Source organism: Boleophthalmus pectinirostris, unplaced genomic scaffold, assembly GCF_026225935.1.
Source record: "Boleophthalmus pectinirostris isolate CB_2022bp ecotype Guang Dong unplaced genomic scaffold, ASM2622593v1 HiC_scaffold_3, whole genome shotgun sequence".
NCBI lineage: Eukaryota > Metazoa > Chordata > Actinopteri > Gobiiformes > Gobiidae > Boleophthalmus > Boleophthalmus pectinirostris.
The window spans coordinates 32,780,442-32,800,037 of NW_026571299.1; the positions used below are offsets into that span (position 1 = coordinate 32,780,442).

General features: G+C 37.1%; 1 protein-coding gene across 1 annotated transcript in view; it reads left to right on the forward strand.

Annotated features, from left to right (window-relative positions):
- cacna2d2a (calcium channel, voltage-dependent, alpha 2/delta subunit 2a) overlaps window positions 1-19,596 on the forward strand; it is a 215,613-nt gene that overhangs the window by 95,550 nt on the left and 100,467 nt on the right. The window contains exon 4 of the mRNA XM_055160452.1: window positions 6,541-6,600. Coding sequence (XP_055016427.1) covers window positions 6,541-6,600 — 60 coding nt within the window. The remainder of the gene's footprint in view (window positions 1-6,540; window positions 6,601-19,596) is intronic.

The window sequence follows — 19,596 nt, forward strand, 5'->3', positions numbered from 1 at the left end:
AGGGCAATAACATCTTTCCCCTTGATAAAATTCACCAAACATTCTCTTTGTTCCGGCTTTAAATTCTTGATCTCGGGAATAATTGCCAACACAGAATGTATGGTTCTTCGCTGACTGGCTGGTGCCACTTCCAGGGTTTTTACAAACCGTCTAGTGTTTTCCGATTCCTGACCTAGTCGCTGGAGAGAAATTAAATTGAGCGGAGACACTAGGTTGCACCAGCCTGGCTAGAGGATGAGAGGATGAGGAGAGTGAAAAGGACAATGAAATAAAGAGAAGCTGAGGGGGTGTGTCTAGGGAGGAGGTGAGGCGCGGCACAAACCAAAGCGGCCGTGCACCTATGATGGAGCTTAAATTGAACACACTGGGCACTGATTAGACGAGGAGGAGGCGCGGCGAGCAGGGGGGAGGTAGGTAAATTCTGGAGAAGCTGTGAGGTAGACAGGAGTGAGGCTAGGTCATTCAGTGTTTTCAATTTACGCTCTCTCCATCTCAAGTCAGCAACATGTCCTTTGAATAAAATTGAGACCTGACTAACAGCTAAAAAAATGATTTGCTATTTTAGAGGGTCTTGAGCAAACTTCAGAATATTAATAAAAAACAATCAATCATTACATTCATGACATTTTGCAAGTAATCTAATTTCCTTATTTTTTAAAAAACAAATGTGCTGTGACATCTTCTAAATCAACCAAAAATGTCCCTTGACTAATAAAAATGGAGATAAGACAGCCTATATGCAGCCTGTGCTTTATGGCTCATGGCTCACAGTTTGATAAGAATCCCATTATTATGATGACATGGTGGATATTTTGACAACGTTAACTTTATATATAATTCTATAAAAATGTATTCTGAAGATAATAGCACCTAGATTTTACCTTTAAAGGTTAAGGTTAAGGTTAGGTTGCACAGTGTCTCATATTTACTGTATTGATTAAAGATACAGTTTTATTTTTCTGGTGGAATATTTGCCAGATGCTTTTCTCCTTGGAACTGGTATTGCATTGTCAGAATATTCCACAATATGGCTTTAACCTTATACCTCAATGGGGACAAGCTGGTTGGATCTTTGGAGAGGCATCCCCACTCACAGGAAGAGTATTTTCTACAACAGTAAAAACACCTGTAATTGAATAAATGCACCATTAAACTTTATACACAATTCTATAAACACAGGATTTTTAATATGATTATAAATGAATGCATAAAAACGTGAACTTTACCCCTTCTACAAAACAACATCCTTGCAGTCTTAGGCTTGATACAAAAATACATTGTTGTAACCTTGGCTCCTTTACTGTTTCATCTATATATGGTCATGGTAAATGTTCTATTTACTGTGATATGTTTTGCTGCTGTGTCACCCACCTCCTACTGTGCTGCCTACTCCACAGCCCACCACTCTGCCTTTTTCAGACCTCTCCAACAATGTGCAGCACTTTATTATGTAATACTACAACCCTGAGTGGAAGAACAGCTCTTTTTATGCATCTTGACCTTCCTAAAAATAGTGACCAATCCTCTGCCCGTGTTTTACTATTTTAATGTAATTATTTCTGACATATATCGCTGCGGACATCAAATTAATGTAGAATCAAGATTCAGTACACAGTGCAATTTTAAATGCAGTACATGGGGATATTAACGATGCAGCTATTCTGGTAGAAGTCCTATGAAGATGTTATTCCTTTGCCTGGAATGCTCCACAGTATGGTATTAAACATAGACACCTTTCATTTATTCAGTTAAGTGTTTTAAGCCTTCTTAGTGTAAACTGGGTCACCTCTTCACAGATCTGACTTGTAACCTGATTGGGTTGAATCATCTGCTTGTCTCTAAGGAAGTTGATTAGGCAACTATCATCAATATCTCCATGGAGACAAGCAGGTGACAGACCCTCCTCAATAACGCTAGGTATCATTAGGAAGTTGCCAGTATGATACATACCTCGATACATGGGCCATGATATGATACACATCTCGATATAGTGAGTGTTCGATTCGATATGATATATTTCAAATCGATTCAATACGGTTCAATAAAAAATAATGGCTAAATCATGGCTGTGATACTAAAAGTCTTTTTTAAACCACTTCTTGTGCAAATTTAATATGAAACACAACACTTTAATCATCAAAACAGTGAAAATGTCAGATGTGTCACATAAACAAGTTTCCTTCCACTAAACAAGCCACAAAACTGTAGCGCTGTAACAAAATAATTTAGTAAAATATAACAAAAAATCCTCGCGATATATCGATACAGCAGAACACGATAACAATACTGTATCAGCACATTAAAAGATATGATATATCAATATTTTGATATTTTTGCACACCCCTACTCCTCAAGGTTGCACAGTGCACCTTTAACATTTAGAGCATGACTCAAATAGGAACTGCTCATAAGTAATTTTTTATTAATAAAGGCAGTAAATCATAAGCCAGACTGGTGCCACCTAGTGCCTCCGCTCAATTTCATTTCTCTCCAACAACTAGGTCAGGAATCAAAATACACTAGATGGTTCGCAATAACCCCGGAAGTGCAAGTTCGGGCACCAGCCAATCAGCGAAGAGCCATATATTCTGTGTTGGCAACGATTCCCGAGATCGAGGATTTAAAGCCGAAACAAAGAGAATGTTCGGTGAATTTCATCAAGGGGAAAGACGATATTGCCCTTCTCCCTACGGGCTTTGTGAAAAGCTTAATATACCAGTTAGCCCTGTTAGTGGCACATTACATACGTGACCAAATAGCGGCGATTGCTAAAAAGTACCCACCTACCGTCGAACGAACGAATTCTAACACTGCGAGGTCAGACGGTTTCTACGAAGTGAAATGAAGTGAAACCGGCTGAATCAGGCTAGTAAATCTTTACACCAAGATCTGTATTCAATAAAATTATACTTCCAAATAATGATTGCCTGTGTCAGCATAGTCTTATATAAACTCATGGGAAACACTGTCATGTAACCATTTAAATTTACAGTCAATTTTTTTTTTGCATGTGTATTGATTATAGTGTTATTTGCAACAGTATGTTGTGCTTATCACTGTGAGAGCTGTCCTATTATCACTCTATAGACTCTCCCAGTGCACAAAGCCACCAGCACCAGCACCACCAGCAGAGGCAGTGGCATAAATGATCTATCCCTGCCCCCCACCTCAGCACATCGCTCATACTGATTCACTCACTGTTTGCATTGGCCATCTATCTGGGTCCAACACAAGAGGAAGAGACACATGAAGATGCATGGCTGTTGGGAGGCTGCAGAGGAAGAGATATGGACGAGGAAATACAGTACAGAGAGAGAGGAAGAAAGAGAGGAGGAGGAGGAGAGAGAAGAGAGGCAATATGAGCATAGAAATAGTACTCGGGGGCAGAGAGAATGGGGGTTTATAATTTTGATTCTTGCTCAGAGATTAAGCGATTGTTAAGATAACCATGCCAAGATTTTAGCTTTAAAGGCAAAACTGACAGTAAGAAGGCATAGTGACAAAATTAGGTTGCACAGTGTCTTAAAGGGCTCATATTTACTGTATTCATTAAAAATAAACTTGTATTTTTTTCTGGTGGAGGATTTGCTCCTTTTGGAACTGTGGAAAGGCACCTCCACTTACAGGAAAAATGTACGTTTTTCAAATGTATTTTCTTTAGCAATAAAAACATCTGTAGTTGAATAAATGCACTTTAAATGTTACATAGAGCAAGTTTATAGATAGTGGAGAGGCAACCCCGCTCACAGTCAGAATGCCTGTTTTTCTATATATTTTTGAGCTCTAAAACCGTCTGTAATTGAATAAATGTAAATCAGAGCTGTTTAATGTCATTCTGTGGAGCATTCCAGATAGAGCAATAACGTCTCCATAGAAACAAGCAGGTGACAGGTGACCAAAAAGTGACATAAAGCACCTTTCATGTGACTATAGATTCATTTGCATGTAGCATAATTAAAACATATTAATAATTCTGTTCATGCACTTTTGGATCCTGAAAAGTGATTCACCCATATTATTAAATTTGAATGTAATAAATAAAAAGAGCTTAACCAGTGAGAGAAATTAACTTATACTTAAAAGAAAATGTATTCACTAAATACTATAAAATATGCAAATAGTTGGTGCATATTTTGTGTTTTGTAGGCGAACACTATCATAGCATTGCATTTGAGATTTTAAAAGTGAAGTCTGTAATTGACATGGCCATTGTGAGTGGGCGGGGCTTCATTATTGAACAGCTTTTGAACGATGTATTTATTTATTTAGTATATGAGCATGTTTTTGGATGATAAAAGACTCCTGTGGCAGTGGCAGCTCAAATTCATGGACGTCCTCTTTGCATGGGCCTATAGTGGGGCTTATAGACACAGAGCTGTGGGAGTTTATGGTTTAGAAGATTTGGCACAAAAATGGAAACAATCCTCCTCCAGAGACAGTTCAGTTATTAGTTACTTCTAAATATAATTCCTACTTTTTCGGTATTGAATTGAAATCTCAGTCTGTATATAAATTTACTAAAACTTGACATTTGAGAAATAAAATAATGCTAACTTGTTTTTTTAATGGCAAATACTAGGGCTGCAACTAGCTATTATTTAATTAGTCCATCAATTTATTTCTTTTGTAGGTTTTTTCATATATATGTTTAACCAAATAAAGGGAAATAAGGTGCCTGAAGACTAGAGAATATTTACAAATAATGCATATTAAAGGTGCATTGTGTAACATTCATGGAACAGATGTTGTTGCTTTGTCCGGAATGTTCCACAGTATGATATTAAGCCTTTTTATCTTCACGGAACCCAAACCAGACCAAGTTACAGGTCAGATCTGTGAAGAGGCAACCCCAATCACAGTCCAAATATCTGTTTTTGTAGGTATTTTTTAGCTGTAAAACCACCTGTAATTTAATAATGTGTTTAATGTCATACTGTGGAACATTTCAATCAGAGCAATGACATACCCATAGAAACAAGAAGGTGATTTTTACCCAAAGTAAAAAGTTACATCGTGCTTCTTTAATGATGAAAATCTGAAATCGTGTATTCTTTCTGACATTATGGTTTGATAATGGGTTTTAGAGTCTGTAGCCAAGGTAACAATTACGATGACCTACATACAAACATGAGATTTTAAAGTACAGACTCGTCATGCTCATTCTGATGAACTATTGCAGCCATATAGCGAATACTTTCTTCAGTCTGTAGATAATTCTCTTCTGTAATCACTTCAGACTTCGAGGTTCTAAGTGTGACTCACCATGAGCTCATCCTCTCTGGTGCTTCACCTTATTAGCGCTGGGAAGTCGAGTCACCCAAAATAATCAAGTCGTGTTACAGTATTTGAAGTCATCAGGTCACAGCTCTTTTTTTATTTATACCTGTTTATACATTTTGTCTCAATATTTTACTCCTCCAAACTTAGAGCTGCTTGAATCATAAGGATGTAAAATCACTCACGAGTACTTAAATGGCACCTAATGTATAGTTCTGGTATTTAAATATTGTGTGTTAAATGAAGGTTTGTATTTATCTTAAAGGTGCATTGTGTAACATTTCTGTTGGAGGGTCTGTCAGATGATGAGATGAGAGATGAGATGTTATTGCTTTGTCTGGAATGTTTCACAGTAGATTAGATTTAGATTAGATTTACAGTATGTGTTTATTTTGGGCAATTATTATTATTTGCGCAGTAAGAAATTTACATTATTTTACAACAGAACATATCCCATTAATGAAATCATAGCAAAAATAACAACAACAACAACAACAAACTGGCCCAAAAAGGAGTGGGAAGAAGATTAATCCCAACCCCTCTTCTAATCTAACACTAAGAGCTTTTTTTTTTTTTTTTTTCCCAGATTTTTTCAGATATTCTACATTAAACTATATAAACTATTTACAAGTGCAAACAAAGAGTCACTGTTATAGATTGATAATATAACTGTATTGCAATAATACATAAGGACACCAATAATAGTAATGGACAGCACATACCAGCAATGGTAAGGAAACGACAAGCATAAACCAGCACTACAAAAGGCAGTATTGTTCTAATATCAAGACCTACTCTCTATATACTGTGTAGAGAGCAATGACATAGCCATAGAAACAGGAAGGTGATTGACCCCCTACCGAAAAGTGACTTAGTGCATCTTTAAAATGGAAATTATTTGCTCTGGATCAGCTTTGAAAAACTGGCATGATGACATATTTATTTATATGGATATTACATTTCATTGTTTTGAGTGTACTATTGATTGTGTCTAAAAATTCCACAGAAGAAGTATCCTCGATCAATACTTTTAATACATATTTCATTATAGTTTTATGCCATTGTTCTATTCAAATAACAATAATCTACTAGCACACCTCCAGAATTAACAGTTCAGCTCTTACAATTTGGCTTTGGGTTATTTCTAAATGATTTACTGACACTTTTTCTATCCTTGCATCACCTTGACTCAAAGAAAAACACTCACAGATCCATATGCAATTGACTCCTGACAATCACCCTGTTGTTTTTGTGTTTTTGTAGAAGCTGGCCCGAGAGGCGGAGCTGCTACAGAAGGAGCACGTTTGGCAGGACGGCGTGACGGTAAAAATCTAAAAGCTCTTCTGTCTCTCCTCTGTAACCAACCTGTTCTGTTCTGTGGTTTCCCCCTCCCCAGGCCCTGGTCTCTGTCATCTGCTCATTCACATCTGCCCCTTGCCCCCTCCCTGTTTAGATATGGACCTGTAATGATATCAGCATCACAGAGTCACCATGGTATGACACATAGACTAAGATTAGGTAGAGGTGGAAGCAGCTTTCAATTAAATATACTTTCACAGAACTAGTTAGTTACTCAGATATAGATACTGACAGCTAGATTTGTTTATTGATACTCTCTCTACTGTGGTTTTAGCACCACAGCTACAACTACAAACTATTATATTACTCAATACAAGAAGGATTGCATTTCATTTTGCACAAATACAAGTACAACTTAAAGTGCATATCACTGGTTTGACACAGCGCAGCAAAGATATGTAAATATTGCATAAATGTTACCTAGCAACCATAATGTTAAAAGCCAAAAGTCTGAATTACACAATAGTTATGATTAAAATATCAGCCCTATGCACTTTAACTTCCACAACATTTTTTATAAAGTTAATGTGTGGTAGCGAGGTATCACAGCTTAAAAGTGCCCTGGGAAACTTTTCTAATGGAGAGTCTGCTACTTGCTTGTCTCCATGGAGATGATATTGCTTTGCATGGAATGTTCCATGGTATGACTTTAAACATTTCCATCTAGCATTTATTCATAATAAGTGTTTCTGTTGCTAAAAAACACAATAATTTCTTCTGTGAATATGGGGCAACTCTCCACAGATCTGGTTTGTAATGTAGCGAAGTGCTGTAACCTGCTTGTCTTGCTCATAATAGATAGGTTTAATCTATACTGTGGAACATTCTAGACCAGGGGTGTCAAACTCAAATTCACAGAGGGCCAAAATTAAAACGTGGGACTAAGTCATGGGCCAAACTAAATATTTATTGAACATTTTCAACAACATCTGCATGTTTTCTCTTCTTTCGAGATATGTAATGTTAAAGATTTTCTTATTAAAATAAATGTTTAATAATAGTTTTGCTTAAACACTGAATCCAGAGCATAATATAAAATAATAACAAAATTTTAAATAAATAAATATGTAGCCGGTAGGCCAGCTCTAATACATATTTGATATGATCTCGCGGGCAAAATATAATTGTATCGCAGGCCAAATTTGTTGAGTTTCACATGTCTGTTCTAGACAAAGCAATAACATCTCCATGGAAACAAGTTGGTAGCGGACCATCCTCCATAAAGGTTCCATAGTGCACCTTTAAATTAGAAAAAAGAAAAAAAAGACCATATTTCTGTTTTTTACCCCTGTAACAGCACCCAGTCCCCCTCCACCTCTGCTGTAGGGACATTCTAGACGCCCACTCTGTATTCTTTAAGAGCTCCTGTTGGTTTGGTTCCAGGCCACAGCGACTGGAGCATTACATCTCTCCACATGTGACCTTTAAAACAAGTGCACATCCGCTCTTGAAATCTCAAACAGGAGAAATGGTATCACTCTGAGTTTGTCTGTCTGTTTGTGACTTCTCATGCTTCACTGACTGCCAAATTTGCTAACACTCAAATGCTTGGCGAACTTGCATGCATACTGATGTTTCCTACACACACATGGTTGTATATATAGCCCCAATAGACAAGTCTCGGCTGCCGTATCCTCTGTCTCCCGGGAGACGCGCTCGCTGTCATGGTACACTTCCCACAAATGGATTTTTAACCCCGCGCCTCCTGGGGGATATTTGAGAAAAGGCTTTAACTGATTTAAAACGAATAATTATGAGCCCTAGTTTGCTGCAAAGTCCATTTTTATTCATGGTTGCTTACACTCTGGAGCTCGTGCTGTGCTGAGCGGTGCACCCTCCGCCCTCCTTCACTGCTGTCCTTCTATATTTATAAATGCACACGACCAAACTAAATATTACAACCATCTGCTTATATATATTCTGCCCCAAACCACTGTTTCTTTTTTAGACTACTTTTGCTTAATACTGACCACTGCAGAGTGAGAACTGAACAGGACACAAGAATTCAGAAATATAAATTAAAAAGTACAATCAAGTAGTCTGCATCCCACCAAGAAGTATGAGGTGGATAGAGTAATCAGAATTTTTGTTGAAGAGTGCTGTTTTGCTTTACAATGTTACATACATATATATACATTTTAGATGGAACAATCATTTTTGAGGGTCAATATATATCGTAGGGGTCTTTTTTGTTATTTTGTACGACAATAAGATTTGAGCTGTTGCTGTATACATTTAGAATAGTATTTTGGGGATAATTCTACTTAAGGGTTATTGTGTCAGTGGCATAAATTGGTTTCAATTGTCTATATTTTCTTCAGCAATATATCATACTTCAATTTTTTTTTTATCGTGACAGGTCTATAACTAAGTTCAGAAAAAAAAAAAATGTGTGTGTATATGTATATGTATATATATGTATATATATATATATATATATATATATATATATATACACACACACATATACACACATATACACACACATGTAAAGGGTAAATATTATCAGGGTAAGGTAGCGCAACAAACAAGAATATTACAATAGTTAAGTTTAGTAAATGTAACTGTTCTTCTGTATCGCTGTTGTACATAGCAGTCTATATCACAGTTTGAGAACCACTGGTACACCATAGCGACTTGGTCCTTCAGTTTTATGCTTCTTTTCTGCTTTTAACACGACAACTTTGGAATAAAACAACAAAAACATTCACCTGTTATGTAAGATATTCCATCCACAAACATTGGTTCTAATGCTACGGCTGATCATGTGTACATAGGGTCTTGAGATGCACTCTTTGATCAGTCTAACCAAGCAGGACCCCAGGCCACAGTGACCGCACACACCTTTCCATACAAGCTGCAGCCTCCAACATGGGGTCAATACTTCATCCAATGGAAAAGCTCCGTTTGAAACCCCTCACCAAACACCACGCTCAATATTTCACCCCTTTGATTCATCATTTCTTTTATTCCGTCCACTTATCTCCCATCTTTCTTCTCATATACACTTCTTTATCTGCATGTGTGTCCAATCAAGCAACAAAAACTAGCCAGAACCATATGATATTGTGGCAAATACTGCAAACGAATTCTAATGTCTCGTTCCTATTAATAATGTATTGGAGCTGATTTCATTTGCCTTTATAATTAGTTCAGGTAATGAATCTCGGCAGGGGCGACTTTGAAACCATTAAAACATCTGAAAAAGGTGGGAGGAGGAGAGAGGAGGAGGAAGATGTGAGGAGAGAAGAAGAGAGGGATTAGAGAGAAGGAGGAAATAGGAGGAACAGGAGGAGGAAAGCGAAAGAGGAGGAGGGAGGAGGAGTGAGGAGAGGAGGTTTGTATGCCACATGCCTGCAAGACGATTTTTGCCGTTGTAGATTTTGGCTAATTTCTCTCTGGATGAGCGGCCTGCTGACTGACACACTAATTAGATTAGGGAGCATGCTCTATGGGCATATTAGAAGAAATGTGCTGCATCTTAAACTAGCAGCTGGGGTATTGTACTGAATAAAGGCCTGTCTGCAAAGTGTGGGAATGTAAAAGTACTGGACAAACAGTTTGTGCTAGAAATATGTATTCTGAATAATGTAATATCTGGCTCTACTACATAACTTCTTCTTATCAATTTATTGCAACCTCAATTTCACAAAAACTAAATGACATGTACTCACCAATTATTTGGATAAGGGTGTGTCCAGACCAGGGGACTCCGACCTTTTTCTTCTGTTGAGCTACATTTTCAAAACAAAAATGCCAGGAAGCTACTAGTTTTTTTGCGGTCAGAAGAAATAGAACATATATAAGAGCAATGGTGAGCCTTAGATGAGACACAGTTAGATGCCTATACATAAAATCATTATCCATTTATTAGTCTACAAAGTTAGGCAATTAAAATCATATACAATGGTAAAAGGCATTTAATCAGATTTTACATATTTACAATAACAATACATGTAATTCAGAAATCCTTTGGCGAGCTACTTCAAAGAGGTTGGAGAGCAACTGGTAGCTCCTGAGCTACAGGTTGGAGACCCTTGGTCCAGACCTTTTTCACTGCGGTGACCCAAGAGTGGAATGAGGACCGCTTCAAAAATATAACATGTATTTTTTGAGTTTAACACTTACATTTAAAAATTTCTGTGAATAAATCATTATAATTTAAATGTGTAATATGTCTAATTTGGTATATTCGATTATGTATCCCTGTATTCAAGTATTCACTAATGTACTACCATTACAACAATTTGTTTATTTTATGCAGTTTTAGTATCGCTATTATTTTTGCAAAAAATATATACGTATTTACTCAAGTACCAGTGTAGATTCTGCTTACTATTAGTATCCTTTTGCAAGAACTTGCAATTACAAATGCCATTAATGCCTCTACTGTTACGCCTTCCAATATAATCACCATAACTAATGACTGATCCTTCTAAAAGCATCACTATGACCACAGCACCACTATTAGAAATGATAACTACTGCTACTATTACCATAACTCTAACTCACCCTTATAACAGACCTGCATTACAAGTAGACAGTAGCCTATACTATGGGTTGCTCCGCTCTGTGTCCTCTACTGTGGGGTTAAGCGCCGCTCTGTGCTTATTTGTATTTGGGGGATACTTGGGTATTTATTTGTATGTGTTCATTAACTGCAGACTGGTACCTGGCCCAGCCCATCTGCTCCCCTCCAAAACATCACAGAAAGTCAATGATACGCCTGCTCCTCTCCGCATCTGCCAACACAGCTGTCACAGCAACCAAGAAGTCCTCCAAGCCGTCTTCTTCTGCGCGTTTAGGCACACGCGGACACTCAAGTATGCCCCCTTAGTTTCTGAAAGCTTTCGTGGGCCAAGCGTCGTGGATGTCTAAAAATGTCTGTGATGGTAACAACCGCGCTGATGGCCGATGAGGGTTTTAAATCCATTGGAATGTAATGGTGTGTGAAATGGACGCTAAAGTGCTGGATTGATTCTGATTTCTCAAGGTCAAATGGCCGCTCCTCTGTGACTATTGTGTTAGCAACAGTCGTCAGGCAGTGCTTGCAATTATACAACGGGCGAATGTAGCTGTGGCATGTAGTGTTTTGTGTAAGATGGTGATAGATTTATAATAGAAAGAAAACTACAGAGTAATAGTGTTTTTAATCTCTAATCAAGTGAAATGTGACACTGATCATGCTGCTTGTAAAACCATGCACTTACTATAATTTGACTGCAGTTTATAGCGTAGAGGTCACTGACTCTTAAGGTTAGTCCTGTGTAAGTTTGATTAAACAGAAAAGGGAATACACCTGAAGAGGCAATATGCTGAAACACTTTATAAATCCTTTTTTTATCCCCAGAGTAGTGATGTCACAGTATCAAATTTTAGTGCAACAATTGTGAGAAGAAACATCACAGTTTCACAATTATACATGATTACTGACACCGTGAGTTAACAACTGTGAAATACAAGTTACAAGTGTATTACCTGTGTCAAATTTTTTTCAACTCTCAAATATATGAAATTAAACTAGTAGTTAATTTGATAAGACATGGGAAGTTAAAAATACATTTTACATTTAGTTTACTTTTTTTGGATATACAATAATACTGTTTATCATAATACAAATTGTGTACAAACAATCATTCATGGGACATTTTATATAATCATGATAATCACCAACAAAGGTATCCATAATGTTCTCTACTAGATCACTGATGTTTTCAATTATAACAACAATTCTTTAACAGCTGATTAAAAATGGAACTTATTTATAATATTAAAATTATAATTATTCTTATACGTAACATTTTTAAACTGTAGCAAATGAGATGTTATCATTAATCACAATTATTTTTGATGTGAAAATTTCAATATCGCCCCATGTCTAATGACATAATATAATAACTATGATTATCAATTAACCAGATATTCTTGACATCTCTATCCCAGAGAAGTCCAGATTTGTTAATGGCCTCTAATAGTTCAGCAGTATGTACCAGTATCAGGGAACTGGGGCAACAAGTTAAACATCTGAATTAGTTGAAAAAGCTGATAAATAATGCCAATGCTAAACAACATTATCTTAAGTGTAGGTTTGGATGCCTTAAGTGACCTCGGCATTACCAGTATATCTCTCCGTAACTGTGCTTAACCACTCAGTGTTAATGCTAAGCTGATAGGAGGCTGTGACTTAGCTGCAGGAGGCCTCGCGCCCAGAGCACAGCCATTAGAGCCTGAAAAGTGTCTGAAAAAGAAAAGGACGAGATTGTAGAAGACTTGTACTTTCCATGATTGTGATGTGGCAGCTGCTGTATGTTTGAAATGCATTAGTGCTAATAGCTGTGCCATTAGGGGAGAGAGGCACTCCGTGGATAGGTTGCTATGATGAAACCAAGGAGAGATGGCGACAAAGAGAGGCAGAGGAGGGAGAGGAGAGAGAGGAGAGGAAGGTATAAGCGACAGAGAAATTGGGAAACTGGAGATAGAGCCATCTTCCAGGCCATTTACGGTAATCATGACTGTCTAATCAATCAGGGCTTTCATCATAGGACAACAGTGTGTGGTGTGGCTGCTGTGCTCTGCTCTCATGAACATGCACAAGACACTGAATCATGTAATGGCCTCTAAACATGGATGTGCAAATAGGCCTGTCACCATAATTACTATATGGACTTATTGTTCAATATATGATACAAAGAGCAATATTTTTGGGACTCACTATTTATTGTGTGCTTTTTCTTTGCATTTTTTTTTTACTAGTTGGACATTGAGCTGTAAAAGATGAAACAAGTAACAGTTTAGACTTAGTATTGACATTGACTAGTAGTCAATAGTTTTATTGCACCATTTACTTTTTGCATATCATGTTTAACAATATTGCACTGTTAGAAATTTGTTGTTTGTTCTCTGGTTTTAGATTGATTTCATGTATAAACTTTAAATTTTACTGAGACTGGGTGTCATAACAAAGCTTGTCTTTTTGTTGAAAAGATTCTTCTACAAGAGTCTTCTACAGTCTTGTCCTTTTTTTTCAAACACTTTCCAGGCTCTAATGGCTGTGCTCTGGGCGTTAGGCCTCCTGCAGCTAAGTTACAGCTTAGCATTAACACTGAGTGCTTCAACACAGTTGGCAAATTGGTCATCCCAACGATATAATTGTAAAATTTAATTTCTGTGTTAAATTATTCTGCAAAATTTACATGTTCTACATTTCTTGATATATGGGGTTGGGTCAGTATTATTTTAGCCTTTAATTCTGCAAAGACAACCTATGTAGAAATCAATGATGAAAATAATTTTGAGAATAATATTTTTTCAGTTATATAGCATGCTACACCATTTTCTATACTTATAAATCCATACAGTTATGGCTTAGCTTGACTGGTTTTGCTTATAACAGCCCTGCTACTTGGACCCTGGTTTGAATAGTGAACAGATATTGGATGTACCAGTGTCAGCAGCATCCATCCACAGTATCTCCACACAGAGCGGAGCTGGAGAAGGATGCTCTCACCACTATGAGCTCTTTTCAAATGCACACCGCTTATTTCAAACACTGATAAGCACAGCCATATTGTATAATCACAAATAAACTGCATCTATTTTATTGTGCTGATTTCCTGCACTGTCCCGAAGGCTGAGCATTTGCAGAATACCGACACTGTAATGGAAATCATAAACGGCGTTATCACAGAATCCTGCCACTGAATACACATCTATCTATTTGAGAAGCAAAAAACAGCATGGAGGAGGATTCTTATAGTGTACAATTTATAGTAACTCGCATTCACTCAAATCTGTTAGTGTCTCCATAGGGGGTATAGCTTTAGAAATGTGTAAACTGCAATGCTGTTTAGTTTTCCAAATGACCCTTTTTTAGTTACAGCGTTTAAGCTGGCTTCAAATACATGTGAATATGCTTTTTGCTTTTACATTTGCAATACAGTAGAAGCTAATTGGAATGCTTTATCCATGTAACTACATGAAGTCGGTATATATTTTAAAACTATATCTGTATACAGACAAAAATGTGGTAGAAATGAGGTCTCCAACATCAAATTGAATTGAACACTTAACAAATGTTCTATCTTTCTATCAAACATCTGCCCCTTTTTATTATATGAGTATGAGAAAATCCAGTTTCAAAACTATCTTTATAGAGAATAGTGTTACTAAAATGTAATTTTATAGATTTTTTATTTTTTTTAAATTATTATCATGTGGCCTTATACCTGTGTAATTCACCACTCCTTCAGGTAAGTGCCATAGTGGTCCATGGGCCTATACTAGTCTATGTGCTCTTATACTTGTTCTGATCCAGCTCAAAATCATTCTCAAGCTTTTCAGGAAAGGTTAATTTCTGTCCAGTTCATGTGACCTTTTTTTGTTTAAAAATTTGCTCAAATGAGTGTCCAGTTATGATACTATTTTAGTTTTTGTATCCATCCATTTTTGATACTTTTGACAACCCTAACTGAAAATCCTACCACAATAATGACACGGCATTATTTTTGCCTCGAGTCCTCTCAAGCGAAACATGCTTAAATCCTCCAAACTTGAATACTCTTTGACACAAAAATGCAAATTGTAGCCCCAATTGTGTCTAAACCTCGTGTCCAAATGGGCTGTTCCATGGCCACAAAACACATGTGAAATAATGGCTGCAAGTTCAAGCAGATTAATCCATGCTTAACTAATTAGTCCTTCCATTCATCAATTGTAAGCTTCAAATTCCCATTTTCAGCGCTGCCTTATAGTCTGTTTTTCCTTCATAATTCCCCTGTCTCTACAGCTATAGAGTCTTCCGTCACTGTACACCACACACACTTTGATCAGGCTGTCCGTGCATGGTGAGCCAGCATTTCGGTCAGCTCTTGATTGCTAGCCATTGTAATTAGCGTAAGTAGCCCCTCTCCATGTGTTCAAATTGTTTTTTTTTTTTTGCTTTTCTTTTTTCTAGACAGTAAAGAGAGCTCTCGAAAGCCAATGCTGCTCCACACTCAATGCCGGGGAAGATTACAAGACACTAGACTGAAAGATGCATTCGAGTGTCTAATCAGAAAAAACGAGATAAGAAAGTTAAATAGTTCAGTAATTGTTTAGTCCCCAAAGAGCGTGTGTAATGCCAGCCAAGAAAGTGTATTGAAGAAATTGGTCACCATGTCTAAATCCTGCTAATCGATCTCCGAGCCTGACTGAAGATGAGAATCAATAGGCACAGAAACCCTCCAAGAGACAGTGTAGATGGAGCGAGAGTTTTTCAATTTTAACACTTGAGCAGTTGGTGTGAGTTTATTTACAGGCTAACCCGGGTTTGGGGAGAAGTGTATGGAACAGAGCTGCGCAAAAGTTTTAGAGAAGGTTGAAAACATTTTGCCAAAATCAATTTACAAGTGAAATTCAATTTGTTAATATTTCTTTTGATGGAATTTTGACTGTGTAGACTATATGACTCTGAAAAACATTGTAAAAATAAACGTTACGTACTTACTTGCTAACTTACTTTTTTAGATTGATCTAATGGAGGGCCCGCCACCTGCTTGACTCCATAGTGTGTTATTGCTTTGCCAGAGATGTTCCACAGTCACAAGTTCCTTTGCTTAAATGCATAGTTTTATAGTAGCAACAGCTTATAAACATGGGGAATACATATCCCATGATTCATTTCGGTGCAGACAACATCAAGAAATGTTTTTTACTTGAATTCTTGGGATTATGACAGTAATAATTCACGCCCAAACCTTGTCAAGGTATTTTAAAAGCAAAAAAGTTTTCCTTCTCCAATTATATTAGCCTCTTTAAAATAGAGATAGCCAGGCTGGTGCCACCTAGTGCCTCTACTCAATTTGATTTCTCTCCAGTAACGAGGTCAGGAATCGTAATACACTAGATGGTTCGCAAAAACCCCAGAAGTACGAGTTTGTGCACCAGTTAATCAGCGAAGAGCCATACATTCTGTGTTTGCAATGATTCCCGAGATCGAGGATTAAAGTCCTAATAAAGAGAATGTTCGATGAATTTTATCAAGGAGAAAGACATTATTGCCCTTCTTCCCACGGGATTTGTGAAAAGCTTAATATACCAGTTAGCCCCGTTAGCGGCGCATTACATACGTCACGACCAAATAGCAGCGATTGGTTAAATGATAAAAAGTACCCGCCTATCGTCAAGTAAACAAATTCGAATGCTGTGAGGTCAGACAGTTTCTACAAAGTGAAACGGGCTGATGAATCAAGCTAACCATGAGATGCATATCGTGCATATTATACCATGACATTTGGATATTGTTAAATCCCTATTATGTAATCTTACGGATAACATGTTTGTATCTTGAGTGATCTGACCTGTAACATGGCCTGTTGACGCCACCTGCTTGTCTTTATGTACTGTACATATAACGTTAAAGGAACATTGTAGAACTTTTTAGGTAAAGCAATAAAAAAATACTGAAGACAATCATATCCTCTAGAAAGGTTACACAGTGTACCTTTTAAAAAAAATAGTTTTTATTTTGGTTGGCAATGGATTAGCTGCAGAGTACACGTCCCCACAAATTAGTATTGTTGTTGTGTCACCCACCTTGCAGATGGAGTCATTCCCAGGTCAGGTGCTAAATTGGTCTAAAAGGTTGGTGGTTAGAATCTCTTTCCCGTTCATTCTGGTTATTTAGTTTTATCCTTTACTATTGTTATCGTAATTTATTTGTTTGTAAAATGTTTAATCAAATGCATTTAACCCTACACACATTAACCAATTACACGTATGGAAGAGGAAACCCATTAGGATCTAACCATCAGGCTTCATGCTAAGCTAAACGTGCTCTTTGCCTTTGCCTGTCGTCCATTTTAGCAGCCCTATAGTCCACCGCGTCCCCAGAAGTCAGCAGCCCCTCTTTACTGACCACTGAGAGTGTCCAATCAACAATCAGCGCTGGTCAGAGGAAACCTGTTATTTCAAAGCCTGTAATCATTTCCATCAGATGCCTTGCTGTCTCCCACAATGAGCTGAACATTCAAATGATAAAGGCTCCTAAAGCAGCTTCTGTGTGGACGGGCAGAGCAGAGAAGAGCAGAGCAGGGCAGGGAGGGGCTACAAGAGCTTTACGCTTAGTAAGAATGTGCTCTGTATTTTCAGATATAACTTTCCCTGTTATTGGTTGGAGCGCAACTTGCTTGAAGTAGCAGGCTAAATGCTTATCAAGATTTACCAAACTATACGCAAATCTGAGAATATTACTTGGAAACATGAACCACATATGCACTCCTATCCAATGTTGGGAAGTAACTGAATACTGTACATGACCTGAAAATACAAAATACAAATTTTGGTATCTATATTTAGTATTTGTATTCTGGTGTAATTGCATTCTCTCATTTGGTAGTATTCAGAATGCATATATGGCAGTACGTCATCATATAATTTTGGCTTTGAACTGCATTCTTAGGGCCTGTTTACACGAGAACGCATGCAGGTAAAAACAACTAAATATTTTATTGGAAGTGCCTTTCGTTTAGAAGGTGATGGCGTTTTGGGGCTTAAAAAGGAAAAAACTGAAACCACCCTCCAGAGTAGAAAAGTTGAATACACACCGCTGTAGTGTTTCCATCTACACTGCCCAAGACGCAAAACTCTGGTCAGATCTGCTCACATTGCATAAGCGTTTACGTCAGATATATCACCACCTAGCCGTCTGGCATGTAGAGCCAATCGAATTCCACACCCTTTTGCATCACCGTATGCATGCAGATTTCCTCCTGAAAACGCGTATGTAAATGCAGAATAAAAAGTGATGACGCGACACCACTTTCGCATCTTCTGTTCAGACCGTCATCATATAAACATAGCCTTAGAGAGAAAAAAAAGAAAACACAGCTCTTGCAATGTGTGCATGTGTGATTTTTCATCTCTAATTAGACATAAATTGATGCATAGCAAAAATAAATGAACCAAGTTGTTTGTAATTATATGTCATGTTTTTTACTTGATAATATAATGCAGCTCAGTGTAAAAAAGCACATAACATTTTCAAAGTATTAAGTAAAAATCGTTACCGTTGCCTTAGCTGTAGAATCTTTTGAATGTGAAAAGTCCCAAAATGTTGCATATAAAAGGAAGCTGAAATCCATGAATACAGTAGACTACATTTAACTTTAGCCCTTTAATTGTCTATAATGGATCAGTGCATTTCATAAAACTGAAATTCCTTTAACCACATGTAATTACACTTAGCCATAATGCAAAAAGTAACAAGGACAAATGCTAGGAATTACACAAAAACGTTCTTATATCATGAAGGTAAAAAGAAATCTCTTCATAACCTTAAGAGCTTTGGCTGAAACAAGAATTATGTTATAATTATAGGTTGTATTTTGTGTTTTTGACGACGTTGACGTTAAAAATTCTGTTAAATCAATTTCAAGATCAATTTGACAGAAATATATGAACTTAAAATCCATCATTACTGAACTTTAAACTGTGCGGTTTAAAAGTCATGTTAGAATGCTGTTTCCTCATGAAAAACATACCCAGAGTTGTGTTTTATTTCGTTCACACATTTGTGATTGCCATGAAGTGGTAGTTTTGAAGTTAACAGCTGCCTTTTAACTTTTCCTTAGTAGAGATAGGAAATGCCAGGGCTTAAATTATACAAATGATTCTAGTGAAGGTGTACAGCGTTTAAAAACTCAATGGAGCACTTTCTGTGTACAGTTTGTGAGAAGAACTCAGCCTTAATATTCAGGATTTGTGTGTTAGACATATTTGAACGTTGAGGTATTTTTTTGATGAGGAAACAACATTATAACTTTGATCAGAAAATTGTTTAGTATGGGCTCTTTTATAATGTTGTGTTGTGGCATCATTTGAATGAAATTAGTCCATTACACTCATGTTTTGATTGGCCCTCTGTACTTACTGATACAATGTGCCTCAGCCAAGTCCCTACATGGGTAATTGCATTTGCTCTAT